The sequence below is a fragment of the Ciona intestinalis genome, unplaced genomic scaffold (assembly GCF_000224145.3).
Source record: "Ciona intestinalis unplaced genomic scaffold, KH HT001067.1, whole genome shotgun sequence".
Lineage (NCBI taxonomy): Eukaryota > Metazoa > Chordata > Ascidiacea > Phlebobranchia > Cionidae > Ciona > Ciona intestinalis.
Genome location: NW_004191388.1, coordinates 13,076 through 34,168, shown reverse-complemented (window position 1 = coordinate 34,168; position 21,093 = coordinate 13,076). Strand labels below are relative to the sequence as shown.

The 21,093-nt window shown below is 35.7% G+C and overlaps 3 protein-coding genes and 1 non-coding gene across 5 annotated transcripts; 3 read left to right on the top strand and 1 right to left on the bottom strand.

The window, feature by feature from the left end:
• The first annotated feature begins 1,176 nt into the window (after positions 1 to 1,176).
• Positions 1,177 to 6,475, top strand: LOC100179233 (2-amino-3-ketobutyrate coenzyme A ligase, mitochondrial-like). The gene is made up of 9 exons (XM_002130167.5): positions 1,177 to 1,489; positions 1,860 to 2,004; positions 2,478 to 2,613; positions 2,908 to 3,039; positions 3,343 to 3,497; positions 3,847 to 3,929; positions 4,334 to 4,505; positions 4,735 to 4,856; positions 5,232 to 6,475. Exons 1-9 carry the CDS (start codon positions 1,306 to 1,308, stop codon positions 5,381 to 5,383), a joined length of 1,281 nt encoding a protein of 426 aa, XP_002130203.1. The 5' UTR covers positions 1,177 to 1,305; the 3' UTR covers positions 5,384 to 6,475.
• A 468-nt stretch (positions 6,476 to 6,943) lies between these two features.
• On the top strand, positions 6,944 to 14,984 carry LOC100183933 (AN1-type zinc finger protein 5). Of its 2 annotated transcripts, XM_002129848.5 has the most exons (8): positions 6,944 to 7,114; positions 7,225 to 7,348; positions 10,591 to 10,743; positions 11,726 to 11,774; positions 12,161 to 12,235; positions 12,620 to 12,707; positions 13,102 to 13,210; positions 13,995 to 14,984. In XM_002129848.5, the coding sequence occupies exons 2-8, from the start codon at positions 7,270 to 7,272 to the stop codon at positions 14,141 to 14,143; spliced, it is 702 nt and encodes a 233-aa protein (XP_002129884.2). In that variant the 5' UTR covers positions 6,944 to 7,114; positions 7,225 to 7,269; the 3' UTR covers positions 14,144 to 14,984. The 2 variants fall into 2 exon arrangements, with proteins under 2 accessions (XP_002129884.2, XP_009860635.1); XM_009862333.3 differs by lacking the exons at positions 6,944 to 7,114; positions 7,225 to 7,348 and adding an exon at positions 9,456 to 9,666.
• A 128-nt stretch (positions 14,985 to 15,112) lies between these two features.
• LOC100181559 (WD repeat-containing protein 38) lies at positions 15,113 to 21,060 on the bottom strand. The gene is made up of 9 exons (XM_002129627.4): positions 20,913 to 21,060; positions 20,465 to 20,658; positions 19,713 to 19,756; positions 19,057 to 19,154; positions 18,518 to 18,656; positions 17,886 to 18,016; positions 17,022 to 17,171; positions 16,645 to 16,692; positions 15,113 to 16,101 (listed from the first exon to the last, which is right to left on the bottom strand). The coding sequence occupies exons 1-9, from the start codon at positions 20,979 to 20,981 to the stop codon at positions 15,976 to 15,978; spliced, it is 999 nt and encodes a 332-aa protein (XP_002129663.1). The 5' UTR covers positions 20,982 to 21,060; the 3' UTR covers positions 15,113 to 15,975.
• mir4107 (microRNA 4107) lies at positions 19,665 to 19,740 on the top strand. Its single transcript, NR_034503.1, has one exon. It is a non-coding gene; the product is annotated as a microRNA 4107 (primary transcript).
• Positions 21,061 to 21,093: the final 33 nt, after the last annotated feature.

Below are 21,093 nucleotides of genomic sequence, written 5' to 3'. Positions count from 1 at the left end.
GTGTGTGTTTAATCTTGAGCAAGACTTTTAACGAAATTAAATTGCTTCGACAGTTTCTTTATATGAGATGTTCAAATTTCTATTCATACCATAGCCCTGAAAGTATTGAAACATAATGTTTAAGAAACCACAAAAACAATAACTCGTTTGCGGGTGCATTAGGCCTTAGTTAGGGCACCCGCGTATACAGCTACCGTTGCCAAAATTCTCAGGTTAGGTATTTCGCTTAACTATTTTACTGTGCAAAACGGGTATGAATTCGATTCACATTAGTCATTACTCTACTTTATATTCATAAACGTTAAACTCCAAGCCACACGTTATGCAGGGTAGGGGAAGATGGGACGCTTTTTCATTCTACTTTCTCGTCTCATTTAGCAGTAAGCAAAAATAACAATGAAAGAATTATAAAACTGTACCATCACCACTCTTACAGACCGTTGTTAATTTTTTAAACCACGATCAGGATATTTGGATAATATGTGCTAATGGTGTCCCGTCTTACCCCGCCCTAGCATACTATACACTGACAAAACTTTTGAAAATGACGTTGTGTAAATAGTTTGATGGGCATAGTACAGAAGCTGCACTAACTGTTAGTGCACTATGGTTAACCCGCATAATACAAATGATTGCATAACGACTGTCCGCTGAGTGGTGTTTGTATAATCATGATTTCCTGTTCATCTGTAAACACGACATTCATCGTGAAAGCGAAACTGAAATTCTGTCATAACACGGGTCTTCTGTTTCATACACCTCATGCCAGCTTACGAGTTACCACGTATGTAACTTATCTATCCTTGCATGGCGGGGCAGCAACAGTAGTTATAACACGGGTGTTTTGTTTCATACACTTCATGCCCGCTTACGAGTTTTTACATGTCTTGGAATTTTGTGGGTGTTTACATTTTTCGTATGCATAAATTTGGAAAATCCATTAGTGACCACTGGGCTAGAGCCGTTAAGTGTCTCGCACAAATACACATACGCCTACAATGGTAACAGCATCGAGCCTCGAACCCTTTAACTCTGGGCAAATATTGGGGGTGATACAGACGCTTTGGCAAGGCGCCAAATATAAGTTATCTATGATATATTGTTATCTGTAAAACAAGCGACGCGTAACGACCGACGCGATTAGAAAACAAAACAATCGATTATTACGCATTAAGGGCTATTGTTACTTCGTTTTCTGCGCTTTTTTTCGCTGTACTGTTTTATAACTTAACTTTCTAGTGTTTTGTGCACAGTCTCAACAGTCCAGCTAGCTATAGTAGTCGAGCATTGATCTATAAATACAGAATGCTTGCAATAAGACGTTTATACCCCAAGCTTAATATACCGTTTTCTCATCGCTGTTTATCGGTAACTACACGTCAATCAAGTGTCGCATTAAACAGCTTGAGGAATCAACTAGACGTTGAGTTGGAAGCTATACGTGAAGCTGGGCTGTGGAAGACTGAACGAGTGATAACAACTAAACAGGGTATGTTGCAGTAAGCTGCACTATTATTAGTATAAAACAGATATTCTGGATTTTTATACTGTAAAAGTATGAAAGAGATCTTTAGTGATCTTTTTCCTACAGAACCAAGGTTTTGTCTGCCAAAAATTTAGGATGTACGGACAAAAAAAACAGTCATTAAAACACAATTAGGGTTAAAAATGTATTTACTGTTCAAAAGAAGTGTGGCCGCTACACTAAACAGACAAACAGCGAGCCACTTTTGTATTTTGTAGAGTGTCTTCCTTTCTATGATCATTTTATTCATATTAAACAAGATAAAATTTTGTTTCTTATTAAATTTCACTTTTTTTATCGGATATTGTGTATAAATTCTCTTATATATTTTTAGGTTCAAACATTGGTGTTGAAAACACTGAGGGAAAGATCTTGAACTTTTGCGCAAACAACTATCTTGGCCTTTCAAGCAACCCAAAGGTTATTCAAGCGGGAATTGAAGCCTTGGATGAATTTGGGGCGGGTCTTAGCTCAGTGAGGTACATATGGACTTCATATTACTAAATACATTGCTTTACAGTGTGAGTCTGATCTGCTGTAATACGAATGAATGTAACAGATTTTTTCTCGCCTGGCGGGGCAAGTTGGGCAACAACAGTCGTTATAACACGGGTGTTCTGTTTTATACACCTCGTGCCCGCTTACAAGATACAGTGTATGTAACTTATTTATTCTCGCGTGGCAGAGCAACGACAGTTGTTATAACACAGGTGTTATGTTTTATACAAGTTGGGCAACAACAGTCGTTATAACACAGGTGTTCTGTTTTATACACCTCGTGCCCGCTTACAAGATACAGTGTATGTAACTTATTAATCCTCGCGTGGCAGAGCAACGACAGTTGTTATAACCCAGGTGTTATGTTTTATACACCATATAATTTTGGTGATTTGGTATCTTATTTTTTTTTTATATTGCTTTGTCTGTGTTTTTTAAACCTTATTCATACAAGGTTTATCTGTGGTACTCAAACCATTCATAAAAAGTTGGAGAAACAAATTGCTGAGTTCCATAAACGTGAGGATGCGATCTTGTACGCAAGCTGCTTTGATGCAAACGCAGGAATATTTGAAACCTTGCTTTCTAATGTAAGTAGTTGTATGGGATAATCATCATATAATAGTTTCCATAAGCAAATGTTTTAGTAGGCTTTTTCTATAAGTCCTATTACATGGCATTTCACTTCAAAATATATCTTCATGGTCAAGCCATACAAATAATACTCTGCTCTCATTTGCTGTTCTTGATATTTGTAGCGTAAAATATTCCAACCTTTCATGGAAAAAAATAACGTTTTTTATACCAGATGAGCCAATCAAAGACTATTCTTATTATACCTGCTAAAGTAACAGAATATTTACAGCTGACTTCATATTTTCCAGGAAGATGCCGTTTTATCGGATGAGTTAAACCATGCTTCCATCATAGATGGGATACGATTGTGTAAAGCTAACAAATATCGGTTCAAACATCTAGACATGGTGGACTTGGAGGAAAAACTTAAAGATTCACAGGTGGTTAACCTTTAGTTAGATTACCCATGTTTTAAAACTACCTGTACCATGGTGTAATGGATGTCCAGGTTTTTGCATTTGTACAAAAATCTGGGGTGACATTGTTAAAATACAATTACACTCATAGTTGTTAAACATAGAAAACAACATTGATTAAGAATGCAAAGTGTATTCAAAATATTATTTGGCCAATGCCTAATACTGCACTGTGCAAAAGTATTTTCTCTATGGGTTGCCATGTTTTTAAAACAACTTATTTTTTTAAAAATTTACAACTTATTTTAAGTTTGGTTTCTGTTTTAGAAATTCCGAAACCGTCTCATAGTCACTGATGGTGTTTTCTCCATGGATGGAGATGTCGCCCCACTGCCTGCTATCTGTGATCTGGCTGATAAATACAATGCTCTTGTGTTCATTGATGAATGCCATGCCACTGGATTCCTGGGCAAAACTGGAAGGTAATTTACGTAACTCTATGGAGTTGTTGCTTAGTGTTTGGTGCTTTTCCAAAGGTTACAGGTTTCAATGCTTTATAATGATGGACGTATGTGTCCTTGGCCAAGACAGTAAATAGCATTGCTCCAACCCAGTGGTCCTTTATAGGGTATATCATCCTTGATTTTGGGGTAAATCTCAGGTCTCATTGCATGCTTTGCTCTGCTGTAAGAATTCACCCATAAAAAATAGAACATCTATGGTTTGGGGTAATATGCTAACTTCAACCTAAACCTGAGGTCCTATGTAGGAACTTGAGCCCATAGAATAGTATCCCCACTGATTACTGAAATTGTACTTTATTTTTTCCAGAGGTACCGATGAGTTACTCGGGGTAATGAGTCGTGTTGCAATTATCAATTCAACGCTTGGTAAAGCATTGGGAGGAGCTGCGGGTCAGTTTGTGTGACACATTTTGTACTTTGATCAATGCCACCCAGTTTTTACCCTGCTGTTAGGTGTTTATAAAAACAAGCAGAGCCAAAGTATATTGCATTCACCACATTAATCAATGAGGTTCCCTATGTTTGACAACTATGAGTGTAACTGTATGTTAACAATGTCACCCCAGATTTTACCCTGCTGTTAGATGTTTATACAAATAAGCAGAGTCAAAGTGTATATGGAAGTAACTGCATTTTAACAATGTCATCCTGGATTTTAGTAAAATTTTAAAAATATTGTGATGACTAAGATTCTTTGGCTCAATTACTGCCATTAATCTGACAGACTTGTTGCTTGCATTTTTCAACCCCGCTTCAAATGTCTCAACCTAACAGTTGGTAAATGCGATTTCCAGGTGGCTACACCACTGGTCCTCAACAAGTGATTGACTTGTTGCGTAACCGATCCCGTCCTTTCTTGTTCTCCAACAGTTTGCCCCCCCCAGTGGTAGCATGTGCAAGCAAAGTATTTGAAATGCTGAGTGAAGATTCTTCATTTGTGGCTGATATTCAAAACAAGACAACACAGTAAGGATATGTGCCTAGCAATTGTAGATTCAGGATTTTTGGTCGAATTGTTACAAAGGAATGTATCTTAATTCTCACGTGGCAGGGCAACGACAGCTGTTATAACTCTAGTGTTCTGTTTCATACACTTCGTGCCCGCTTACAAGTTACTGTGTATATAACTTTGTGGGGATTATTATTTTGAATTATCGCATATAAATTATGATCTAACTTAACTTTGCATTCACAGTTTCCGTGAGCAAATGACAAAAGCAGGCTTTAAAATCGCTGGTGATAATCATCCAATTTGCCCCATTATGTTGGGTGATGCTAAACTGGCAATGAACATGGCTGATGATCTGCTTAAACAAGGTACAATGACTTATAATTATCTCTTTATATACAGACCACCAAGAAACAACTTTAATCTAAACCTTTTTTAGGGTCAGTTTCAATACAAAAGTGACAGTCCATATGTAGAGTACGATTTTCTTCTCAAACATTTCAGTTTAAACTAAAACCGCGTTCGGTGATGTCAAAAGTTTAAATAAATGCTTTGAATGAAAAGCCTTTTTCTGCTGCTGTTACTGCCTGATGTATTTGAGAAACTGTTTTTCTGTGTAAAATATGAAATTAAGTTTTTTGTCTGTCTCTGCTGGTCAAAACTTTGTTTGCCAAAACTTTATTAATTTTCTGCTAGGTAAGCAGTTTCCTATGTAACAAGTCTTAACTTTTCGTTTCCTACAGGTATCTTTGTCATTGGGTTCAGTTACCCTGTTGTTGCGATCGGAAAATCTCGGATCAGGGTTCAAATCTCAGCCTCGCATTCCATGGAAGATATAAACCGAGCAATCAACGCTTTTGTGGCTGTGGGGAAGTCTTACAAGGTTATTCCATAGAATTTGCATCACTAATCCAACTGTACCGTGCATTACTGTGGGGTAAGATGGGTACTCTTAATCTTTTAAATCGTTTTTAGCTCCAACATTTTGAAGTCATACAACATTTTGTATCAAATGTTTAATTTTACCGTGCACTACTGTGGGGTAAGATGGATACTGGTAATCCTAATCTTTTAAGGTCATTCCATACAATTAAAATCGTTTTTAGCTACAATCTTCCATCTGCCATTTGGCAAGACTTTAAATATCCGTCAAACTTTAATTAAGTCTCGCCGATTGGCGAACGAAACATTACAATTAATGTTTTTTTACCAGAGGAGCCTAAAAGATCTATCTTAAGTTATGCCAGTTAGCAGAAGTGACATTAATTTTGTGTTATTAAATCATACTTCCTTTGTATTATACATATTTCTAATGTAGTTATCAAAACATGTTTTGCTTTGCCCATTATTTATGTTATGTTGACAATTAATCAACTTTGTTTACTTTTAAGCACGACTTAATTTCTGTAATGCTTGCCAGCACTTAATGCATATATTTGTTGTTACACGTACTACCAAATATTAACAACTGTGGATTTTCATCAATTGAGATTATTTTGTATAAAACACAAATTACACAATGTTTTTATTTATATTTCCTGACATATATTACACATTACAGTATTATTTATGTGAGATTCTGTCACTTATAATGCATTTGAGAAGCACTTAGATTTAAAATTTATATTTAAGATTCATTCGCATTTATAAAGTTTTAATGCATTTAAGAAGCACTTGTTAAATTTTATATTAAACGACACTCCTGTTTTCTATGTACATAATGGTCCAGTATTAAGCTTATTTCCTTTACTTAAAACCTAACCTGTTAATATTGTGTTGTACAAATGACGTACTGCCGTGTCAACAATGTGTGTTTGTTACGTACTAAAGTTGTCATCGTTGCACTTATTATTACCACCAAGAGATTTAACTTGAATTACCTTCGCATGGTTGTTGTTGTTGTTGTATGTGTAGATTATCTCTGATCGTGTACTTACATTTGCTCATTAATAATAAACATATATGGCTTTGGTGTGAACGACAGAAACTGTTTTTGGTTGTAATATTTTAAATACAATAGGGGAAATCAAATTAATTAAAACATCGAAGAGAAGCAGCGAAAAACGACAGTCGTTAAAACACGCCATGGATATAACTTGCGTAAAAACGACGTCAGTTTAAAAGCGTAGCTGTTGAAACCCTAAAAGTATCACCATGCTTTCTGTAGTGCGATAGCAAGCGGTAACTAGAAGACATATGGTATGCAATGTGGCGAGCTGCTTAAGAAGAAGGGAGCCACATTTTGTCGATTACAATTACCGGGAAGGCTTGACGTAATTGTGTGTGACGTATATCAAGCTTACGTTACAGCCATACGTGTTGTACGGAAATGAACATGCGGCATAACCCTTACCACACAAGCTACAGCAGGTATATACAGAAAGCAAAGCATATCTTTGCGGTCGGATATGATTTATACAACGTCTGTGTACGTAATAATATACGTTTTGTGAATATACAGACACATTTGTGACATAATGGGGTGTATAAGGTTGATCTGTCCTACAAATATACCACATAAAACATTTGTGTGTGCCTGTTTAAGCTAAGATAACGTTCAGTTTATCCGAATAAGCATGAGGAAAAGCTAAACCTGGAAACGGACTGGTTAAATACGTTATGATAAGTAAGTACGTATCCAGACATACATTTAAGCGACTGGTTTAGATGTATGACCGACTAAAACCAGATTTAATTGTTTATATGCCTTATTTTCACATAAAAACCTTTACCCAGCGTGCGTTTTCAATTCAACGGTGTTCTTAATTCACAAATTCAATAATGAAACGGCCAAGCAGTAACGAGGGGAACGATAAGGAACAGAAGAGGTCTAGAGAAGATCTAACTGCTAACTCGTCCAGTGAGTATCACAAAAAAATAATCACCAACGAAGTTACATACGTGGGAACTCGTAAGCTGGCAGGATGTGTGTGAAACAGAACACCCGTGTTATAACGACGGTCGTTACCCCACCATGCAGCATGGATAAATAAGTTTCATACGCGATAACTTGTTGTAAGCTGGCACAAAGTGTATAAAACAGAACACCCGTGTTATAACGACGGTCGTTACCCCACCATGTAGCATGGATAAATAAGTTTCATACGCAACAACTCGTCGTAAGCTGGCACAAAGTGTATAAAACAGAACACCCGTGTTATAACGACTGTTGTTGCCCACCACGCTAGGATAGATTCACACATGTATTCATTCATTTAGTCGTATAAATGATATATTCGATCAAATCTAGGTTATGGCAAATCACACAGCGGTTTCACACATATTTCCCACTGAGCTATGACGTACCGCTTTATCATATACACGCAATGAATCGTCACCCGACGTGGTAGAATCTTCACCGATTAGTTTGTTTACCATCCGGCGGCCAACAGGCGTCGCGGCTTTAATTTGACCGAAAATTTTGGACACGAAAGTTCAGAGTATAGATCAGTTTTAACACACAAGTTTCTATTAATGAATGATTGAATGTAACATATTTATGACTGTCGTTATAACACGGTCGGTCTATTTCATACACCCCTTGCCCGCTTACGAGTTACCACGTATATAGCTTGAATTCTTACAAGCACATGACGGACAATTTAGCCACAATACCAAGATACATTACTTAGTTGTAATTACTAATCGCAATGATGCGCGTATTTCTGTACCACAACACAACAGTACGTCGAATCAGTGCATGTTCTAACCGTGTGCTAAATCATGAAAGGAGAAAATAACTCTGACGCAAGACTTTATTATCTTGCTTCACCGAAACAGAGTAATATTAATTCCTCTCACTTGTGCCAAATTCTTCATCGACTTGCTTTAAAAGAGCAGAATTTGCTAACTGGGTTGACGTATACATAGAATATGACTATTTTAACGTATATAAAGCTTAAACAGACGATAGCTTTGCTTTTGTCGACGTCTAGAGATGTATAATTCACCGTTGTGCTCGATTAGTTGCGGCGCTATGATTCCGATGAATTGACGCTGTGTGACGCTACTCTGTGACGTCACAGGTCACAGGGAAACCGTAGGTTGGGTCTTTATGTTTAACAAAGAACTGGACAACCGTAGAACTGCAGGCGTTACTTTTACGATTCGCAGCTTATTTACGGCTACAGTCAGTTTTGCTTAGTGAGAAAAAGTCATTTTTGTTGCCAAGTACGAAACAAAGGCGGCGATTTTTACATGACGCGTAACTATTGTCTGTAAACAACAAGTACATAATATAGCTTTGTTCTGACCTTCACAAAGCAGTTAGTCGGTTTCAGTTTTGCTATGCAGTCATGTTATGCTTTACATCAACGTATAAGGGTTTAGAATAGTTATTTAATGTTAGTCACCATGTTTATCTATAATGTTTAACTCCGTTTGTCAGAATATACATAGTTATAGTTATCTTTAGTAAGGTTACGTTTTGTGTTCTTAAGAATTATGTTTTATATATATTATATATTATTGTAAATTGATTAAACAATAAAACGCTAAAAGTTTGGAATGGTATTGGAAAATATATTTGTTCATTTGTTTAGTAGGTTCAGTAATTCCTAATTGTTGCCATATTTTTAAATTAATTCCTCTGAATTATTGTGAATGTCTTTTTTAACTTGTTTATTAACAAAACCACTGCACTTTTAATATGCTGTGTTGCTATATTGGAATCTAACTGTTAATAATTTATTTTATTTTACAAAATGGATTTATTGGATATTTGATTTATATTTGTTTATTGTAATAAATGTAAATGATGTTGTGTTCTATATTTATTGATAAACAAAACATTGATTATCAGTTTGCTGGTGCCTATGTTTTTAATCACTCGATTTCCACGTAAAGGAATCGGTCATTAAACAGGTGTAAGGTGTAATTATTCCAATTAAAGAACTAGAAATGAGAATGTATAAATACACCAATAACACCATACAATTACTCAGAGTAAACAGAAGTAAACTATACATATATATATATATTATATTTATGTTATTTATATTTCAGTACTTTTAAGATTGGTATCAATTTTCATCTGTATTAAACTTAGTGTTTTTGTTTAAAAATCCTCTGATTTTGCTGGGTTTGGCAACAGTAGTGTTTCGCTACGTTTGTTCTTTAAAGGAGCAACAAAATATCCGAATAATACCTTGGAATATTTGAACATAACCTGAATATTTGGTGAGTCGCATCACTTATTTGGGTCATGCAAGGAACTTATATCATTCATGTATTTGTTATGGATTATAAGACTTGAAACTCATTTCCCATTTGGTTGTCTGAATCAATGCTATAATAGAATGCTAATTATGATATTTTTACTTGGAATTCACTCGAATTTATTGGGATTTTTCGTTTTTTGAAACTTTGTGATGACTTTAAATCACTTTGAGCATCTGTATCTATTTACAAATTTAATATTTTTGTTCCAATTCCCCTTTAACATGATTCAGATCATTCTAATTGTTGGTTTAATGTTGTATGCGTAGTATAATGTTAAAGACTATATGCATAAAATGACATTTAAGATCAGTTTTAACTTTTTCTGTAATAGTATATTAGGTGGTAGTAAACTAGTAGTACCACCTGAACATTATAAAAAAAGGTTCACTTGATTAAATATTCGTTGTTTTTGTGGATACTGCTCGTGAGTTTTCATTATTCATCAAAAAACCTTTAAAAGTAATTTATGCCTTAAAATGGAGCATTCCATTTAAATTTCCCTAATTTGCTTTTGCTGTTCCCAAAAAATGACTGACAATGTTTACTATAAGTTGAAAACAACAGTCATAACAGTCATATAAGTTGAAAACTGAAACTGTAGTTAAAGTGACGTCACGGAATAAATGTATGTCACTTTTATATCCTCCCAACAACAGTCATAACACGAGTTTTCAGATCCATACACCTCAAGGCCCGCTTTCAAGTTACCATCGATATAAGTTTGTAGGGGATTATTTTGCTGTATGACTGACAATTTAGTTAACCCATTAGTGACCACTGGGTTGTAGCAAAATAAGATTATCCTTTAGAGTTGTGAGCCATTTTAAAAACTGTATAAAAATAATATGTTATGTGATCCTTAAAACCAATATATTTTCCCAGCAAGTATGGAAGGGCCCAGTCAGTCAAGTCAAGGTCAGCTATGTAGAAAAAATGGATGTGGTTTTTATGGGAACTCCAAGTTTGAAGGGATGTGTTCTATGTGTTACAAGGATACTGTGCAAAAGAAAAATAATTCTGGACGTAAATCACCAGGTAAAAACTAGGAAATTCTTTTCCCCCTTTTCTATATTGTCTTAATAGTTTGGTCTTCGCTATTGTTTTTGAAGATATGTAATTATAAACTGTAGTGTGTTAGGTTAACTTTTACAGCGTTTCCGGAAGTTTAAACGTTTGCTGTTATAAATGTATTAGCGGAAAACTGTTAACACCAAAGGGGTTATGTTAAATTGTTAAGGAAGTGGCGAACTAACCTGAGTGAATGTTTGTTACCACTTGTTGTATATATTCACCTTTGTGCCCACTTCTCACTTATTTCTGTGTGAGTGAAACTAACAACTCTAGTTTTACCATTAACAAAATCACCCAAAAAAATTGTTAGTTTGAAACAATTTCACAAAATTAAACCAAATTTACTAAATCAAGAGTTAACCAAACTCATAATATTAAGATATATATAAGACAATGGTTGCCATTGAAACCATTACCACGGTTTTGTGTGAACCAACTGTTCATAAGGAAACTTAACAAGTTGTAAAGTGCCAATAAATCATGAAACTTCTAAAACCTGTTTACTTCCTCTAGTACTTGTTATTTATCCCTACTTGGGTAGCAATCAAGTATATTCTAACCTGCAAAACAAGTTAAGGGATTGTTGTAGCCACTAGCCACCCTTGTTACACACTAAACCATGGTTTACATTGGTGCTTTCTATTTAATTCTTGCAATATTCATTAATGACATTTATTAGGACTTCAAAAAAATATTTTTTTAAATTAAGTAAAAGACTTTGAAAATTAATAGCAAAAGTAAAGCAGGGACATTCGGACGTAAACCCAATAATAATGTAGCCAAATATTTGACAATAAACAGGTTAAGTCGATAAAAGCGTAACAAAATTTGCTCACTAAAATGTTTAATGCTATAAATCTGCTTACGGATTTATGGGGTAGCGTTTTTAAGATTAGCACCATGGGATGGGTGGTTGGATATTTATTGATTGTTGATATTTTTCCAGCTGTTTCTCTTGCTTCAAAATCACCAGAGCCAGCATCTGCAACTACTATGTAAGTCCTACTTTTATATTTGCGTTATTTTTGTTTCAATTATAGACTAAATTAAATTATGGACTTAGGAATTATTTTACTTCTTATGTCAATCACAATAAAATGATGTTAAAATGCTTTATTTATTTTATGTGAAAAGTGGAAAATGAATATTTAAACTTTGTTACCAATGCTACAATCATTTAACAAAGTTGAACCATTTATATTTACCTGCTTTCTTTGATTTATTTTCATGTAAAATATGGGCTTACCGTAAAACAATTCAAATCACTTTTTTGTCACTCACCCCACATAGCTGAACCATTAGTATACCTAAGTGATTATTCACACTGCTAGGCTAGTATGCCATATTATATGAAGTAGGTTAAACAGATTAACTTTTCCAGTGACAAACAAGATGGTTCAGTAGCAAACGCGATGGCTTCCCTTGCAACCAATGATGTTCCAACCACAACCATAAGGTTACTTAACTTAGCTTCTAAATTAACAGTTACACTCATAGTTGTCAAACATAGGGAACCTTATTGATTAGTGTGGTGAATACAATATACTTTGGCTCTGCTTTTGTTTTGACCTGCATAAATCTGTTTAGTTTGAGTTGAGTGGTTGAGTGCTAAACCATATTTCTCCCCTATTTTGTTTTTTACCCCCAAAAGGAATAGAATATGTCACCTCTGTTTCAAAAGCTAGCGCTAAACCCCCCCCCCCCCCTTAAGGGGGGGGGGGGGTTCCTTTTTTCCTTTAAAAAAAAAAAATACAGTGCTACCTCCACAAGCTTTATGTTTATTGTTAACAAATTTATAATACCCGTTATATGTATGCTTATTGTTCACTTTATATTACAGTGGTACCTCCACGCCCCCCAGCAGCCCTCCTATCTCCATACCTACGGCAACTAACCCTGTGACCTCCCTCACTTCACCTTCACCACAGGTAAGCTTCAATTATTTCAATGATTGATTGAAATGCAAACAAAGTTGATTCTCTTCAGTCTTCACAATCGCAGCGTATGCTTTTTACTGAAATTGTAAACATTGTAAAAAAACAAAAAAGTTCGCGTTTTTTTTCTGGAAAAAACACTGATTTCATACCAGTTGAGCTGCTTGAAGGACATTTACATTAAACCTGGTAGCATAAGTAAAAGAACATTTGTTATAATTAACATTTAAATTGCTTAAACAGAACTCCAATTGGAGTTATGTCAAAGACACTCCTATACAGGCCATTTAAAAAACAAAAATCGGACACTTTTTACAAATAGGCACTTTTTATACAGCTGCTCCTATAGTTTTTTAAATTTTGCAATTAAACTTTATCTTTCTTAAAGAACTCTAGTTTTGATGAGGCGAGCACTTCATTGGACGACAGTCAGTCTTCTCCTTCAAAACCAAAGAAGAATCGTTGCGCGACGTGTAGGAAACGACTCGGACTTACCGGTGGGTGGTTTGTTATAATCACTAAGTTATACTACACCCATGATAGGCATAATCCATGCTTAAAATTTTCTATTTTTTAATACTTACTTTTATCTGGGCTTTAAGGTATTGTTATAACACAGATATTGTCCAACACCCAATGATCTGTGCTTAAAGATTTAGAAATTGGTATAAAATGCTGATGTTTTTCACTGGTATTTAAAAAATTGTTTTAATAATATTTTTTTGGGGCTTTAAGATATTGTAATAATACCGCAGGTGTTGTTTCACATTCCATGATTTGTGCTTTAGGTTTAGAAATTGTTTTAATAATTATCTTGTCAAAAATGATGTGGTTTATTGAGAGAGTCTGGTGTTTTAACGAGCATTTTCATTTCTTTGTATTTGAAATAGTAGTCCGTTTGTACTTTGTAGTAAACATTAAACGCCAAAATAACATCATAAAACTCGCATAAATTACAAGCTTACTGCCTTATATGGTAAAGCAAAGCATTGTGTCAAACGTGGATAATATAATGGAGGAATTAAGGATCACTTGCTATTATTTGTAACAAACAAAAATCCCATCTAAAAATTTGTGCACTATGAGGTTTATTGATGTATTTTAGATGAAAACTCTATCTTATACACCATATGTGTTTTAGCTTCTTATACACTATGTATTTTAGGGTGCAATCTATACTTACATTATTGTTGGGCCCAATTTTTGTAGTTATGTATTTCGCACCACTTCATCCTGACTGTTATTCCCGTACTTGCTTCAATATGTTGTTGTGTTCCGTAGGTTTCTACTGCAGATGTGGCCAAATATTCTGCAGCCTGCATCGTTACTCAGACCAACATGCTTGTGGCTTTGATTACAAAGCCGATGCCCAGGCGAAGATACGAAAAGAAAACCCAGTTATTGTCGGCGAAAAGATCAACAAGATTTAAAAACTTTACTTTATTACGTGGTCTCTCCACAAACCTGTGTAGAAAATCTTTCGTTTTGTCCTTTTACTTTATTATTAGGCTGAGTGAACATGTGTATATTAAACAGGATTAATCTGCAAGTAATCTCACGGTTATACCTATTTTCTAATAGCATGCGATAGAAAATAATGAAGACTATTTAGTTGTATACGTCCAATGAAACAGTATAATACATTAACCTGTAGGTTGTTTTAGTATTCCTGTTATAATAACTTTCACTTGTATATTTCTGCTGCCCTTAATCTCTTAATCACACTTACATAGCTAATGTTTCTTCTAGGATAACATGGCCATTACGCCACAATTCCCAGCGATATAATTGATTTCTTATTTATTTTATGTTGTTCGATGTTTTTGTTGCATATTTTATCAGCAGCGCGAAATCTGCTGCAAATTTTAATTTCTTTTCATGATGACCTGAAGTGGTTTCTTTTTCTTTACTAAGGAAGCCACGATTTCCTGCATATATCTAGTATAGCGTTAATTGCATGTGTGGTTTTAGAGGGTGTTTTGTTTTACTACACGCTTGGTGTCGTATACTTGTCTTGAAGTCATAGCTTCAGGGTGTACCACACAGCAGAGGAATTGTTCATGCCTCAACATTCACATTATGTTTCCACACTAGTAGCTGTGTATAGTTTTAACACCAAGGTGGGAAACGGCGCAAATTAATTCCCAACCTGGTGTTCTGCTTGATCAATATGTGAACGCATGCTTCTGCTCATTGTGATGTCATGATGACAACACAATGCATGTACAGTGAGTAAGTGAGATGCTGAATAAACATTATCTGTAGAAACTACATTCTTGTTTTAATGGGGACAGAACTGATTTGTTGAGGTTTTCAGTCTCCTGTTGACAGGGGGGTATCAGGTTCTAGCTCCATGCAACAGATGTTACTCATTGTTTTAATGGTGATGAAATATCCAATTTGGCACCATGGCTCAGTAATTATTTGCTTTTAACAAGTAAAGGACATCGGTTTCAGTGCTTGATACTGGTAGGTGTAGGTTTCCTTGAATGAGACAGCTATTCAACTAATTACATACATACTTGTAAGCAGGCACGAGGTGTATGAAACAGAACACCTGTGTTCTAACGACTGTTGTTGCTCTACTATGCGAGGGTAAATGGTAGTAACTTGCTTGCACCCTAATGGAGGGATAAGGCTTTATACTGGTATGTGTCAAGACAGCAACTAATTACATGGGTGGTAGCTCGTGAACGGCGCGAGGTAACAACCGTGTTATAACGAATGTCTTGGCAACACGAAGATAAATAAACCACATTCATTCATAGGAAACCCATACTGCATTACAATAAACAATTCAGTTCAAAATACAGTGTAAAAGTAAATAACAGTGTTTTGCTAAAGTGCGTTTAGGAAACTAGTTTTTACAAAAGTGCTTCAGGTAACAGTGGAAAAATAAGGTAAAAATCATCTCAAAATAGATTTTGTTTAAAACAGTGGTTCTCATCTGCCGTAGAATTCTCAAAATCGGTGCCGGGCCACTTCAACTTTCATACCGGTCAGCCATATATATTACAACTTAATATCTTAATTGCAAAAAAAAGCTGTAATAGAACCATGTTTAATATCCAAAGAAGTCAGCCAAGTTCTCGTTAAATTGAAGTTTCCATTCTTTGATTTTGAGTTGCTTACTTTTGTCGTAATTACATTTTAGGTTGATCTTATTTTTAAAGGTCCACTGGGACGCAAAACTTGTTTTGAAATTTTACGGGTCCGTAAGCTAAAAAGGTTAAGAACCACTGGTTTAAAGCATAATATTGTTTCATTTACATCCATCAACCACAGGTTTATTATTAAGCTTAGGTAGTGGGTTGAATATAGCTGAACCACAAGCTAGCAAGGCACCTGATTGAGAGAATAAACAAACTTGTGCAAGGTCAGTGTGGTTCTGTAGATAAGAAGAGGTTAATCACTGAAGGTATATTTATATAAATAAATGTTGTTGTTGCTGGGTGTATGTATTGTATACATGAAAGAACTGTTTGAGCAGGTTTGTTATTATAATCTCAAAGGTAACAAAACGCCGGTGTTATAAAGACTGTCGTTTTCCTCACCAGCAAGGGTAAAGTCAGTTAAATTTATTCCTTCATTTTAAAGGTCTGTTTTTTATTTGGATCTAGTGAGACATTGTCAGGGTTTGCTGTTCACCCTTTTACTGACAGCTTATACGTCTTTGGGTTAGATATTTAGCAGACATTGCTTCAACCCAGTGGCCACAAATGGAGGCAGCATCCTGGGTGTTTGGAGTAATTGGCCAAATCGGCCCTATTTCTCAGGCCATAAGGCATGCTGTAGGATCCATATAGAATTTGACGTACATACAAATTTGGGATAATGGGCCAAGTCTGTCCTTGGTGTGCCTCATCGCAGGACCTCACCCATATAGAATATAAGCTACATACACTCTTATGCTTTAATATTAAAACATTACCTGATGTATGTTTATACATTCTCCACTCATAACGCTCCAAACTCGTATCTGTGAGTTTGAGGGGTTAGTCGTCATCATCAGAAACATTAAAAACAAAAAAAAACTTGACATCTATCTTTGTAAAACCTCATTTTTTTTTTTTCTGAAATCTCTTTCTTACTGGAGTTGCATGCATTTTTTAAAATTACCTTTTTATTCTTTTTCTCCCATTTGAGTTTTTAAGTATTGCATTTTTTAAATCTTTTGTTCAATCTCTCTTTTATAGGCTCTCCCTTTTTCTGAAGCCCTCTCTTCTGAGATCATTTTTTAAAATCTAATTTTCTTTATTTAAATCTCTCTCTCCTTAAGCTGCATTGCAATCTTCCCACAGAACTTACTGTATCGTCATCAGCAAAAGATGCGAGTTCGAGCGAAGACGACGAGAATGAGATCGCTTTCACCCACCCTGTGTGCCCCAACATACGCCGAATCAAATCCCCTCGATGTGGATTCCATAAACAAACACTACGATCCCATGAACATGATGCCTGGGGTGGGAAGATTGATACTTATTTATCTATGGCAGGGCAATGAACAAAAAGCTTTGGGTTGGGGTAACCCTATCATTTGAAACCTATATCCCCATCATATTTAATAACATATGTGGTGGTTAGAGTTACCATATATGTAACTTATTTACCCCTTGCGTAGCGAGTCAAAGACAGTCATTATAACACGAGTGTTCTGTTTTATACACCTTGTGCCTGCTTACGATTAACAAGTATGTAACTTATTTATCTATGGCAGGGCAATGAACAAAAAGCCTTGGGTTGGGATATGCAGTCGTGCAGGGAAAACTTAAGTACCTAATACTACTAGGTTAGACACATTTTAATTTTTTGTTTAAATTTCAAAACAAAAACTAAAATCCACTTGTTAAAACAACGAAAAGAAGGTAATTGAGTAAATTTCACTAAAACAACAGTCGTTAAAGTCTATGGATAGAAGTCAGTTAAAGATAAGAGTGAGTTAAAATGCGTTGCTGTTGAACCCATGAAATGAAAATGATAAAGTAGTTGCTTTGGCTTGGATAACAAACTTAAAAGAACGGAACGGTAAAACGACAGTCACTATAACATGTTTATAATAAAGCAGAACCCCCAACTTTCCTATCGTATTCAAAACCCTGCTGTTATATTTAAAACTTTCTCATCTGATTTGTAGAGATAAAAAATACGCATGTAATGTAATGTTATTCTCACCAACAAACCAGCTGTGGAAAACGCGACATCTTGTACATTCCCCGTATGTCCTTCCAACACCATCATATATATATCGTGATCGGAAAGTTTTTTAAACCTTCGTAGCAGCCATTTGCTATTGGTGCAACTATCTGTGAGCAATAATATTTGAGATTGGTGGAAATCATTTAGAATATAACAGAGTCTATATAATAGATAATCTAACAACACCTATGGTAGCATTACGTATATGGTGACATGGGAACATTGCTTCGTCATTGCCTCGCTATGCGAGGATACATAAGTTACATACATGGTAACTTGTAAACAGGCACGAGGTGTATGAAACAGAACACCCATGTTATAACGGATGTCGTTGCCCAGCCATGCGAGGATAAATAAGTTACATACGTGGTTACTTGAAATCGGCATGAGGTGTATGAAACAGAACAGCCATGTTATAACGGATGTCGTTGCCCTGCCATGCGAGAATAAATAAGTTACATACATGGTAACTTGTAAGCTGGCACAAGGTGTATGAAACAGAACATTCATATTATAACGACAGTCTTTGCACTGCCAGGTGAGGATAAATAAGCTTCATTTATTCACATAACAACCCATATTAAGGCAAATAGTGAAAACTTTTAAACCTCTTGCTGTTGTTTTAAGCTTCCACACCCGTACAGTATAATCCCAGCCCCCTGATGCAAGATATTCATCATGGAGTGAAAACGAACAAGTTTTTACGCAATCCTTGTGACCGAGTAGTTTGTAAAGCAACGCTCCAGTCTGTTGAAGAAAGTTAAATATTTAATTCATTGAATAGCAATACCAAAACTGCTTGGATTGTTATTATAAAGACCATGAATATTAGGATAATAGGCAAGCTTTGGCCTAAATCTCAGGTCTCATGACTTGCATTAATCAATCAGGTTCCCTATGTTTGACAACTATGAGTGTAACTGCATTTTAACAAAGTCACCCCAGATTTTACCCTGCTGTGAAGTGTCTATACAAACAAGCAGAGCCAAAGTATATTGCATTCACCACATTAATCAATGAGGTTCCCTATGTTTGCCAACTATGAGTGTAACTGTATTTTAACATTTATATGTTTGTCTTAAATATAGTTGTCATCGTCACTACAGCTTTTGATAAAACACATGCTGCCTACTGCCTATGGTTTTACCTCCAAGTTCCAAACTATAACCCAACCATCCCATGATGTTGATGCCACCAATAAACCATCATGCGATACATTCACACATTCAACACTTTTCTTGTGTTCTAAAGTTAGGTTGATCATGATAATGTTAGTTTAGTGTTAGTGGTGACATGAGGTTATAACATTCTTTTCTTCTTTTTAAGCACTTGGGATTTAGGTTAGGGTTCATTGCCCCAACACCCAGTAATTTAAGCCAGATTTGGTCCCAACACCCAGGGATTTAGACCAAAGTTGTCCCACTACCCCAACAACCAGAGATTTAAGCCAGAGTTGTCCCATTACCCCAACACCCAGAGATTTAGACCAAAGTTGTCCCATTACCCCAACACCCAGAGATTTAGACCAAAGTTGTCCCATTACCCCAACATCCAGAGATTTAGACCAAAGTTGTCCTATTACCCCAACAACCAGAGATTTAAGCCAGAGTTGTCCTATTACCCCAACACCCTGGAATTTAGACAGGAGCTGGTCAATTATCCATAAAATGAAGTTACCAGTTAAAGATGACTTTTGTTAACTAATTGATGGCAGTTAATTTGACAGACTAAATGATTATTTATCATGGAACATGAATATCTAATTGATTGTTGGTATTATAAAGTATTTAAGATGATACATACCATGTAACACCATGCTGCAACGTGATGTAGATGTCTCCCAAACCCTTGTTTGAAATATGCAGGTTTATAAGGAGTAGACATAGCATAGGTGTAGTGTTTTAACATAAGGTGTAACTTTAAGGGTCCCTAGAGTGAAAACGTGACACCATATGTTTAAGCCTGCCTGTTTTTTACTTTAAGCACATTTAACCCTGCTGTTAAGTGTCTATATAAACAAGCAGAGCCAAAGTATATTGCATTCACCACATTAATCAATGAGGTTCCCTATGTTTGACAACTATGAGTGTAACTGTATTTTAACAATGTCACCCCAGATTTAACCCTGCTGTTAAGTGTCTATATAAACAAGCAGAGCCAAAGTATATTGCATTCACCACATTAATCAATGAGGTTCCCTATGTTTGACAACTATGAGTGTAACTGTATTTTAACAATGTCACCCCAGATTTAACCCTGCTGTTAGGTGTCTATACAAACAAGCAGAGCCAAAGTATATTGCATTCACCACATTAATCAATGAGGTTCCTTATTCTTTACAAAAATATACGATTAAACACATTCAGTAGTTCTGAACCAAATTTCATATAGTAGGGTGGAGGAAGATGGGACACCTTTACCACATAATATGCTTTGCTTACTACAAAATGGGCCAAGAAAATTGAGTTAAAAAGTGTCCCATCTTTCCCCACCAAACTATATATATATTTAGGTATCCACCCAGACATTGAACCATATAAATGTAACATAAGCACCTGACACTCCCGTCATATGAACCACTGACCACTGCCTTATTATCAGGTGTGAATTGACATGAATTGACCGGCCCTGTATGCCCTACAAGTTCACACAACGGTTTCCTCTGCCGAACATTCCATACGATTAAACGGGAATCATCTGAAGCAGTCACCAACAGCTGGAGGTCAGAGGACAAACAGCACGAGTTAACCTGTCATAAATATGAGTCAATGATTGGAAGGGTACAGGTTCAAGGCTCGTCGTTGCTACTACTGTATGCTTATGTACAATTGGGCATAACACTTCTAGGAAATGCTGCAACAGAGAGAACTTATGGCAATATTTCAAGCGGGCACGCTGTGTATGAAACAGAACACCCATGTTGTACCAACTTTTGTTGCCGCGTCATGCGAGGAAAGTTCCATTTATTCATTTTAAACCTTATATAGCAGTACCAATACGTACTTCTCCTTTATGCCCACGGAATATGCGAATGTTTATGTCCATTATATCTTCAGGATCCATTTTGCGCATCTAAGTTGCATCAATTGTATAAGGTGATGCTAAATTTACCTAACAGAAGATCTAAATAAGAATTGCGGCAAAAAAATGATTAACTATTTTATAATCATATAATAAACATTAA

Bases quoted from the DNA above. Each gene is read 5' to 3' on its own strand.
- LOC100179233 (XM_002130167.5), top strand. From the start codon at position 1,306: ATGCTTGCAATAAGACGTTTATACCCCAAGCTTAATATACCGTTTTCT. The intron at 3,040-3,342 runs GTGGTTAACCTT...TTTCTGTTTTAG, and splicing joins AAAAACTTAAAGATTCACAG to AAATTCCGAAACCGTCTCAT. The intron at 3,930-4,333 runs GTCAGTTTGTGT...TGCGATTTCCAG, and splicing joins AGCATTGGGAGGAGCTGCGG to GTGGCTACACCACTGGTCCT.
- LOC100183933 (XM_002129848.5), top strand. From the start codon at position 7,270: ATGAAACGGCCAAGCAGTAACGAGGGGAACGATAAGGAACAGAAGAGG. The intron at 7,349-10,590 runs GTGAGTATCACA...ATATTTTCCCAG, and splicing joins TCTAACTGCTAACTCGTCCA to CAAGTATGGAAGGGCCCAGT. The intron at 10,744-11,725 runs GTAAAAACTAGG...ATATTTTTCCAG, and splicing joins TTCTGGACGTAAATCACCAG to CTGTTTCTCTTGCTTCAAAA.
- LOC100181559 (XM_002129627.4), bottom strand. From the start codon at position 20,981: ATGCGCAAAATGGATCCTGAAGATATAATGGACATAAACATTCGCATA. The intron at 17,172-17,885 runs GTGAGAATAACA...TTCCCACCCCAG, and splicing joins TTTCCACAGCTGGTTTGTTG to GCATCATGTTCATGGGATCG. The intron at 16,102-16,644 runs GTAATGTTTTAA...TCTTATCTACAG, and splicing joins AATGTATAAACATACATCAG to AACCACACTGACCTTGCACA.